This window comes from Artibeus jamaicensis, unplaced genomic scaffold (assembly GCF_021234435.1).
Source record: "Artibeus jamaicensis isolate MK-2021 breed Jamaican fruit bat unplaced genomic scaffold, CSHL_Jam_final contig_445, whole genome shotgun sequence".
Lineage (NCBI taxonomy): Eukaryota > Metazoa > Chordata > Mammalia > Chiroptera > Phyllostomidae > Artibeus > Artibeus jamaicensis.
In genome coordinates this window covers 516,947-527,483 of record NW_026521832.1, presented here as the reverse complement: position 1 = coordinate 527,483, position 10,537 = coordinate 516,947, and the positions used below count along the sequence as shown (strand labels likewise).

General features: G+C 41.3%; 1 protein-coding gene across 1 annotated transcript; it reads left to right on the top strand.

The window, feature by feature from the left end:
• Positions 1-2,005: 2,005 nt before the first annotated feature.
• On the top strand, positions 2,006-10,278 carry GJA8 (gap junction protein alpha 8). The gene is made up of 2 exons (XM_037145378.2): positions 2,006-2,370; positions 8,948-10,278. The coding sequence occupies exon 2, from the start codon at positions 8,959-8,961 to the stop codon at positions 10,276-10,278; it is 1,320 nt and encodes a 439-aa protein (XP_037001273.2). The 5' UTR covers positions 2,006-2,370; positions 8,948-8,958.
• Positions 10,279-10,537: the final 259 nt, after the last annotated feature.

The window sequence follows — 10,537 nt, the reverse complement described above, 5'->3', positions numbered from 1 at the left end:
CATAACTACTCCATTGTTTCCAAAACACATCCTAGAAAAAGAAGGCCTCCATTACATTATCCAAAATGTCAATAATTTAATAACCTGTTCTATATGATTACAGAATACAGAATTGGATTTGCATTTAAATGTGGTAATTCTCATGTTCTAGACTCTATAGATTTCTTTACATCAAATGAAATGATGGGGTCACCATGAGAAGGCATCCTTTGAAAAACCTGAGCAACTGACTGATTCCTGGGAGGAAGAGGCAACTCATTTCTCAGCAATAGCTGAGATAAGCCTCTCTCCCCATCTCTTTAAAAACATTCCTCAAGAGGTATGGAATTAAGTGTTTCTATTTTTTTTAAGTGTTTCTATTTTTAAGGACTTTCCAGCTGCAAACAGAAAAACTTACAATACAAATAATTCAACCTTTTGGGCATTATTAGTAGAGTGCCTTCAATGTCAGGGGAGTAAATGAGAAAAGAAAATGCTAAATTAGAAAGCTAGATAAAACCAAACCTGAGAGAGAGAGACCATCATTAGTTCAGAGCTCTGTTGACATTCCCTGTTTTTCCAGACTCAAACTTGTACTCTACTACCATTTATGTGATGGTGTCAGATGAGGCTGCCAACCACACTAGCCAAGTTGGACTAGAAATCCTTGGATGGGAGTAGTTCACTTTGAAGAGAAACTTTATAGGTTCTGAAATGTCTCAGGGAAAAGCACAAGCTTTAGGAATTAACATTTACAGTACTGAACATTCTCAAAAGAATTATCTAATTTCTTTCTTCTCCTCTCTGACTTATTATTCACTGACAGTGAGGAACAGCCCTACCATTACTTTTTAACTGAGGGATTCCCTAGAGGGCATTGTCCTAGTCAGTGAGGATTCTGAAACTTGGAAGTTCAAAAGAAATTCAAATTCTAAAGTAAATAAAACTGTGGGGTACTGAACATTTTAATAAATATGAAATTTGAGACCAGCTCTATATTGGACCAACCTCCTTCAAATTGCCACCATCAAAATACAATATGCCCGTGACACTAGAAAGAACAAGAAATTGGGGGAGGGAGAGTGGACACAGATTTTTTTTTTTTTTGGCTAACCTGTAAAGTTGCCTTCAATTTCATAGTCACATATTGCAGATTTCCTTAAACAATCGAAATTTCAACTATTTCTTGCTCCATTGGCTCTACAAAAATAAACTTGTAGAATAAAATGTTCTAATTTTTGGTTCTTAAAATTTGGTCAAAACAACCACTTTTGGTACCACTGCAATAGTCACAACACAAAAAGGAGTGACCTCAGAAGTAGACAGCATCATTCCTCAGTAAGCCACACCAGTATGTCATTCGAGAGCCTCTCAGTGGGCAAAAACTCATACCCCCATTTCGCAGATGGAGTAACTAAAGTCTAAAACTAGTAGCTGGTGGTGCAGAATCCCATCAAAAGTATTTGGATTTATGCATGAAACAAGGTGGGAAATGTTATTAGCTTGACAAACAGTGCCATAATTCTTTGCAATAGTGAGGCCCCTTTTCAAAGAGGGAGAATGCCCTGCCAAAATTTATGAGACATAAGAACAAACCACTAGTGGAGGGTGAAATATTGTCTTTTGACAAAAACTGACCTCTCTCTGGGTTGGTTTTGGCACAGTGTGAGTCAGAGCAAAGGAATGCACACAGATGACCTCTTACTATCCCTAAATCCCTAAGATTCCCTAAGCTGAGACATTGAGAAAATACCCCTGGACTCAAGCCCCTAGAGAGAAGTCTTTCTGTTACAAAGGGGCTGTCTTCTGCTAAAAGAGACTTTTGGAGGCTGCAAAAGCCCCATCTAAGCTTTTCCACATTAGCTTACCCTGCTCTCCTCCCCTCAGTGCCCAACATAGCTCTCCCATTCTCTCTCTCCTATTGTTTTCCAAACATCCCTCCCTTCATAAAAGCTGTCTGGCTGGGAGCTTAAAATATTGCTGGGCGGTAAAACCTACCCATCAGGGCCAATGCAGTCATATCTGCTCAGTCATGTAGCACAGTAGGGGAGGAGTGGAGAAGTGGGAGGTGGGCTTTTAGGCACCAAAGGAAAGAGGCCAAAGTTGTCATTTTGCTACTGAGCACCAAAGAAGAAAGAGAGCACATATTTCTTCAGGGGACTCTACTATTGGCAAGCTTTCTTTGGGTGATATAGTTTGTAGCCTCCCTATACCCCCTACTCCCAACCCCACTTCTTTTTCAACCTAATTAAAGGGTCATTTCTGGGCTTCTCCAAAAGGAAAAAAGTTGCCACTAAAGTTCAGTCTTGAGGTGAGATGACTGGACTTCAATTCTGAAAACCCTCTCAGAACCAGCAGAAGAACTGGCAGAGGTGTGAAAAGAAAAGGAAGGTAGGAAAGGGGGGAGGGGGGAGGAAATGTCCATGTTTTAACTACAACTTGACTTTCTGAGGTCTTTTCATTTTTCAGAATGAATTAACATGCCACCAGGAATACAGAGGGACCTAAACAAAGTTTTTAATATTTATGAAATAGTTTTGAACATTTTTAATATTGATTATGCTACTACAGTTGTCCCATTCCCTCCTCCCTTAGTCCCCTCCACTCTGCACACCCCATCCCACCCACATTACCCCCTTTAGTTCATGTCCATGGGTCATACATATAAGTTCTTTGGCTTCTACACTTCCTATACTATTCTTAACCTCCCCCTGTCTATTTTGTACCTATCATTTATGCTTCTTTATTCCCTGTCCTTTTCCACCATTCTCCTCACTCCCTGATAATACCCCCCCATGTGATCTCCATTTCTGTGGTTCTGTTCCTGTTCTACTTGTTTCTTAATTTGCTTTTGTTTTAGGTATGGTTATTAATAACTGTGAATTTGTTGTAATTTTACTGTTCGTATTTTTATCTTATTTTTCTTAGATAAATTCCTTTAACACTTCATTTAATAAGGGCCCTGATGATAAGCTCCTTTAATTTGACCTTATCTGAGAAGCACTTTATCTGCCCTTCCATTCTAAATGAAAACTTTGCTGGATAGAGCAATCTTGGGTGTAGGTCCTTGCCTTTCATGACTTGAAATATTTCTTCCCTTCTCGCCTGTAAGGTCTCTTTAGAGAAATCAGCTGACAGTCCGATGGGAACTCCTTTGTAGATAGCTGTCTTCCTTTCTCTTGCTGCTTCTAAGATTCTCTCCTTCATTTTAATCTTGGCTAATGTAATGATGATGTGCTTTGGTGTGTTCCTCCTTGGGTCCAGCTTCTTTGGGACTCTCTGACCTTCCCGGATTTCCTGGAAGTCTATTGCCTTTGCCAGATTGGGGACATTCTTCTTCATTATTTGTTCAAATAAGTTTTCAATCTGTTGCTGTTCTTCTTCTCCTTCTGGCACCCCTATAATGCAGATGTTGGAATGTTTAAAGATATCCTGGAGGTTCCTAAGCCTCTCTTCATTTTTTAAAAATTCTTGTTTCTTCATTCTTTTCTGATTGGATGTTTCTTTCTTCCTTCTGTTTCACTCCATTGATTTGAGTCCCTGTTTCCTTCCCATTCCTATTGGTTCCTTGTACATTTTCCTTTATTTCACTTAATATTGCCTTTAGTTTTTCATATAATTTGTGACTAAATTCAACCAATCCTGTAAGCATCCTGATTACCGGTGTTTTGAACTGTGCATCTGACAGGTTGGCTATCTTATTGTTGCTTAGTTGTATGTTTTCTGGAGCTTTGATCTGTTCTTTCATTTGGGCTAATTTTTTTGTCGTGATGCACCTGTTACATAGTAAGGGGTGGAGCCTTAGGTATTCACCAGGGTGGGCAACCTACATCACTGCTTTTTGACCCTGTTCTGTGGGGAAGAGGTTGAGAGGGAACAATGGTACTTGGTCCACTCTATGCCAAATTTCAGTCACTTTCTCTGCTACCCACAGCAAAGTAGGCCCTTCTGGTGCTGACTCCCAGGTGGGTTGGCTTGTGTATGTTCTAGAATCCTGGGGGTTTCTGCAATGAACTCTCCTGTGAGGCTGGAAGTTTCTCCTGCTGCCGCCTCAACCCCCACTGGTGTTTTCAATCAGTGGTTTGAGACTTTATTTCCCCAAGCTGAAACCCAGAGTTTCAAGGTCTGTCTCGTTCCCCAGGTGTTCCTCCTGATTTATCCACACATGAGTGTGGGACTGCCCACTAGACCAGCTGCCACCTTCCTGGTCTGCCAGCTGCTGCCTTGCCTGCCCTGCTCCACAATCCACTGCTTCAGTGGGTCCACCAGCTGCCACCTTGCTTGCCCCAGTCCTTCACCACTGCTTTGCTGTGAGTCCTCTCCACCCAGCTGCCTGTCTCTGCCCCTCCTACCAGTCTGGATGGATGTTTTTTTCTTTAATTCCTTGGTTGTTGGATTTCCATACAGTTCTATTTTCTGTCAGTTCTTGTTGTTTTTTGTTTTTAAATTGTTGTTGTCCTTTTGGTTGTGTGAGGAGGCATAGTGTGTCTACCTATGCATTCATTTTGGCTGGAAGTTCAGTTTTGTACTTTTTCACTCAAATTCTGCAATGGGAGTAATAGTAATAACTATTGAGTATTGTTGGTGTAGTGGAGGCTTAATGCTCAGAATTTTCAATGGAGTGTTTCATGGATCACAGAAGTGGGTCTGGCTAAGAACTGCAAAACTTCCTGGGAGTTGGTTCTGTTGTCTCTCTGTGGGAGCTGCTGGCTAAGTAGCTATTCCAGAAACATGAAAGGAGGCACATTTATCACCCTTTGTCAACTGGAATGGTAAGTGACCATCTAATCCTTTGGGGAGCTTGTTAACACAGACGTTTGTGTTGTTCTGCCTCTTTAACACCAGAAGAAATCTATGCTATACTGAAAATTGCCCTGGGTTTGTCACTGGAGAGCCAGGACCTGCATCCCACCTCTAACCTTACCAGCTGAGTCATCTTACTTTACCTCCTAATTTGTGTTCCACTTGGTAATGGGGACTGGTAATGCCTAATTCACTAGCTCTCACACATACATCTGTAGACCTGTCAGTTCTGGTCCAAATGAATTTTTCATCAGCCTATGATAAAAATGTGAAAATGATGTTGTAAACAACATAGTAAATTTTTCATCAAGTTAAATGTGTTTGATTTAAAGGCCCATCTTTCATTCTGAAACTGTCTTTTCTAGTTTTGTGGTATTAAAATTCCTGTTTTATGAAATTTTGGTGATAATGGACTGCAGTAATAGTTAGTTATTTCATAAGTTTCTTATTTTTAAGTCCTTGTTTGGCGAAATAAGAAGTCAGTAGCCCTGACTTCTGACTTCTGGTCAGAAGTCACCCTATTAACCACCCTATTTTGTTGTTGTTGTTATTGTACTACCCTGTGAAATCCAAGTGTGAGAATCACTGACTTAGTTCACAGGATGTTTATAGGATTGAAATAAGACATTTGAAAGCATATAATTTATAAATAGATACAGGCTACCCAAACCTAAGCTGTTATTTTAATTATTACCTAAAACCAAGACCTACTGGTGGGATGTTTTTGTGGACACCCTGGGGGTAGAAACTTGAACTTCACTGTTTAGTTTCCATTTGTAATCTGTTTACTAAATTTTCACAAGCAAAAGAAAACAATTTATCTTTAAAGAAAAGGAGAGAAATATTCTTCCTTTGGTCTAGATTTCTCACTGCTTCAGTGAAACAGTTTGCTCTGACTTCCTTGAAGTATAAATTTATTTCTTTATTTATATTTTAAAGAAAAAGATTTTTAAATTTATTTTTAGAGAGAGAGGAAGGGAGGGAGAAGAGAAGGGAGAGAGACATTAATGTGTGGTTGCCCTTCAAGTGCCCCCTACCAGTGACCTGGCCCACAACCCAGGCATGTGCCCTGACCAGGAATCAAAATGGTGACCCTTTGGTTCACAGGCAGACACTCAATCCACTGAGCCACACCAGCCAGGGAATGAAGTGAATTTAATTGTTAGACATCAGGAACTTGAGGCACTTTCCCTTAGCACCTATAAGTCCTCTCCCCTTATCAGCATAGTTGGCTTGTTTCAATGGCACGGAATTGAAAAACCTTTGTCCTAAGTTACAGTTTCTGTCCTTTCATTGTTACAAGAAATGTTATAACACTTAAAAAAACACCCAAACAATGCTAGCAATGCAGGGTAGGGTGTAGAAGAAACTGCTTGTCTTCTTGAGTCTGGAAATTAAAAATGGGGTAGTCAGGAGGGTTTTCATGTGCATGAGTATGTGTCATGATATTCATATTTGATCTTATACAAACAGTGTCTCAAAACAAGCTTTGGATCAATTTACTATCCTTGTTTAGTAGTTGCCATTTCTTTAAAAGTCCTCAATCTCCCCACTGCTACCCACAGCAAAAAGGACTCAAGTTCTCTAGACTCTAAGTAATACTGGTATTACATGCACTGAGGGATTGAGAATTTCAGATTTCAGACAATGACTATTGGTCCCATCCACTGGTGTCTACAGAGCTCCCACTCTGTGATGGCTTTGTTCTGTGTCATGATGGTTCATGGAAGACGAAGACAAAATGGTACCTGTTCTTGAGAGCTTTCAAGCTAAAGGGGAAAGACAAGACTATAAACATACAGTCCTGAGAGCATGGGCTTGCCATACACATTTATGTGGGTACATGAGTGAAATACACACAGAAATCCTAAAGGACTAATATGATACATACAATATAAGTAATATTTCAAAACCAAGTTGATATATCAATGGGGATAAGACTTTAGCAAAACTAGGTTTAGAGTACATTAATGCCAGACTTGATCCTATAAGAGTAAAATACATAGTTGTTATTCTAACATAAATGTTAGAATTAACTATCTAATAAGAAATTTTGGTTTTTCTTTTTTTCTCTACCACCAATTGAATTTATGCTTGGGCTAGTTATCTGACTGTAATGTTTCCCATTTTTGGGGGGGAAACAATGTGGAATACTACCACTCTTTACAGGGAAAGCACTAGATTTAACTGTATTTTGAGGAGTGTTATCAGCAGAAGTATAACTAGATACATGCAACTAAATTTCTGAACTGATGGTTCTGATTAGAGAATCCTCTCTTACTCTCAATTCTCCACTCCTATAAAGAACCCCTCCCAATGCCAGTCATGACTGGGAATGCCACAGCTGCTCTCATCTTCCCAGGAGGAGGGGAGATGAGAGCAGCCTCCTAATTGAATGCCTCACCTAATTGAGAATTTCTGGGACTCCAAGAAGAGCAATGTCCTTTGCCCTCTAACCAGAAGCAGATAGCTGTTCTGCATAGCCTGAGAGCACAGGCTGGGCATTGCTCATGCCTGCAACCAGTTTTGGCAATCAAGTACTGTCTAGTCAAGCTCCAAACCACAGGCTGGAAAGAGGCTTTAAAATGCCATTTTGTTTATCCTCTCCTAAAGATAAAAATCATACCTAATTTAAGAAAGTGGCTTAAAAAGCCACTTTTCAACACTCATTCAAGGGTTTAATAAATATCACTGTCATTAAAAGCAGTGGGCATACTACTTTGGTCCCATGTAACTTCTGATCCTATAGGGTAGGGCATAGCTGGAAGAAGCCCCAAACAGCATCTCTCAGAAGTACAGTGATGAGTAAATACCACAACTCTAGTAATGCCAAGCTGGAGGAACATCTGTCTTAGATTGAGGTGGAAGTTTTGGTCATAGTCCTTCATAGGTTACCAGCTTGCACAACAGGCTTGCACTGAATGAATGACCCAGTTTGTATCCATCACCCCTGTCACTTCAACCCCATTTACATTAGTCATTGCTGTTGCTAAGGTATTATATATTACCATGTTTAGTGGTTGTTGTTTTTTTTGTTTTTACAGGTCAATTTTTAGCTCCTTTAAAATAACCACATATTATAAACCCTAACAACTTTCATTCTGTAAGACACTAAAAATGTCCTAGTGGACCTTCCTCACTCAAAAATACAGTTCCTTCCCAAAGCACTCTCTCCATTTATTAGGTTTAAAAGAGTAATAAAAATGATTTTAAAAAGCTGCTCTCAATTTGTAAAGCTATTAAGAAGGGTGTTCAGATTTCAACTGGGAGAAAAGAAAACATAAATTAAGAATATGGGAGTCAGAACTGTGTAGCTCTGATCTCAGACAGTATATCTCAGTGGTATAATGGAAAGGACACAACCTTTGGAATCAGACAGATCTGCTGCTAATTAGTTCATCATAAACTATTTATTTAACATCTCTGAGCCTCGGTTTTCTCCTTTGTTGGAATCAATTTTGTTAACAAACATTTACCAAGCTCTCATTATTTGCCGGGCTCTGTGACAAACATTGAGTATATAGCTCTAAATAAAGCAGGTGTGGGCCATATCCTCATGAAGAGTACAGTCTATCAGGATCAAGTTAAATAAAATAATATAATGTCAAAGGTCTATCACAAAGTACATATTCAATAAATATCAGTTTCCTTCCACTTCCCTTCAAACATATGATCATTATATAGCTCAACATAGTCAAAAATAAGATAGCTACTGAGAATTCAATTTCATAGGTACAATTTTATAGGGCACCCAGATACTTATGGAATATGAAGCTTAGTATTATGCCTCATGAAACTTAGTTCTGCCTATGATTTTATCTAATTCCATGTAACCATGGATTTCTATTTATGGTCCACAATGCATCCATATTTTGTGTGGAGTTCAAGTAATTATATACATATTTATTCTTCTAGATGGCTTGTGAAGTGAATGAGAACAGGTATTACCATTAAACCCAATTTACAGATAAGGGAGTTAATGGGAGTGAGTTTTTAATGCTCCTTTTGTCCCCTAGTCCTAGTCTGCACAGAGAAAGCACTCAGTAGATGCTATTTACATGTGTATTGTTCCAGCAACTCAAAAAGAAGAGGTAGTCTAAGGATTAGCAGAGACTGACTCTGGGTTGCACTACAGCCCCTCAGCTTTTGTCTTTCCCTCCTCCAGGTGGGTGAGAAATGGGCGACTGGAGTTTCCTGGGGAACATCTTGGAAGAGGTAAATGAGCACTCCACAGTCATTGGCCGAGTCTGGCTCACTGTGCTTTTTATCTTCCGGATCCTTATCCTTGGCACGGCCGCTGAGTTTGTGTGGGGAGATGAGCAGTCCGACTTTGTGTGCAACACCCAGCAGCCAGGCTGCGAGAATGTCTGCTATGATGAGGCCTTCCCCATCTCCCATATCCGCCTCTGGGTGCTACAGATCATCTTTGTCTCCACACCATCATTGGTGTACGTGGGCCACGCCATGCACCATGTGCGCAGGGAAGAGAAGAGCAAGGAGCGTGAGGCAGAGGAGCTGTGTCAGCAGGCAGCAGGCAACTGTGGTGAGAGGGGGCCACTCCCCCCTGACCAGAGCAGCATTAGGAAGAGCAGCAACAGCAGCAAAGGCACTAAGTTCAGGCTGGAGGGGACCTTGCTGAGAACCTACATCTGTCACATCATCTTCAAGACCCTCTTTGAGGTGGGTTTCATAGTGGGCCACTACTTCCTGTACGGGTTCCAGATCCTGCCCCTCTATCGCTGCAGCCGGTGGCCCTGCCCCAACGTGGTGGACTGCTTTGTGTCACGGCCCACGGAGAAAACCATCTTCATCCTGTTCATGTTGTCTGTGGCCTCTGTGTCCCTCTTCCTCAATGTTCTAGAGATGAGCCACCTGGGCCTGAAGAGGATCCAGTCTGCCTTTAAGAGGTCCACCGAGCAGCCACTGGGGGAGGTTCCGGAGAAGTCCCTCCACTCCATCACTGTCTCCTCCATCCAGAAAGCCAAGGGCTACCAGCTCCTCGAAGAAGAGAAAATAGTGTCCCACTATTTTCCTTTGACTGAGGTCGGCAGGGTGGAGACCAGCCCACTTTCTGCCAAGCCTTTCAGTCAGTTTGAGGAACAGATGGGCACAGGGCCTCTAGGGGACCTGTCTGTGGCTTACCAAGAGACACTGCCTTCCTATACTCAGGTGGGAAGACAGGAAGTTGAGGGGATCGAGCAACCAGTAGAGGAAAGAGCAGAACCTGAGGTGGCTGAGAAGAGGCAGGAATCAGAGAGAGTGAGCACAGGAAGGCAGAGGACTGCAGCAGTGTTGGAGGACGGGGGAGTAGAGACCCCCAGAGTAGGGAAGGAGGGTGAGAAGCAAGAGCTTATGGCTGAAAAGGTGTCAAGGCAAAGCCTGTCCACTGAGAAGGCACCTTTCCTGTGCCCAGAGGTGACTGGGGATGATACCAGGTCCCTAAGCAGGCTGAGCAAAAACAGCAGCCGGGCCAGATCAGATGATCTAACAGTATGAAGTGGTGCCAAAAAGAAAAGAAAGAAAAAGAGAGAAGAAGAGAAGAGAAGAGAAGAGAAGAGAAGAGAAGAGAAGAGAAGAGAAGAGAAGAGAAGAGAAGAGAAGAGGGGAGAAGGGAGAAGAGAGAAAGGAAAGGAAAGAAGAGAAAATAAAATAAAATAGAAAAGAAGAGAAAATAAAGGAAAGGAAAGAAAACATCTGAGCTAACCCATAGGGCAAGATAAAAGGAAAAGACAATACGATTTGAGTATGCTGGCAA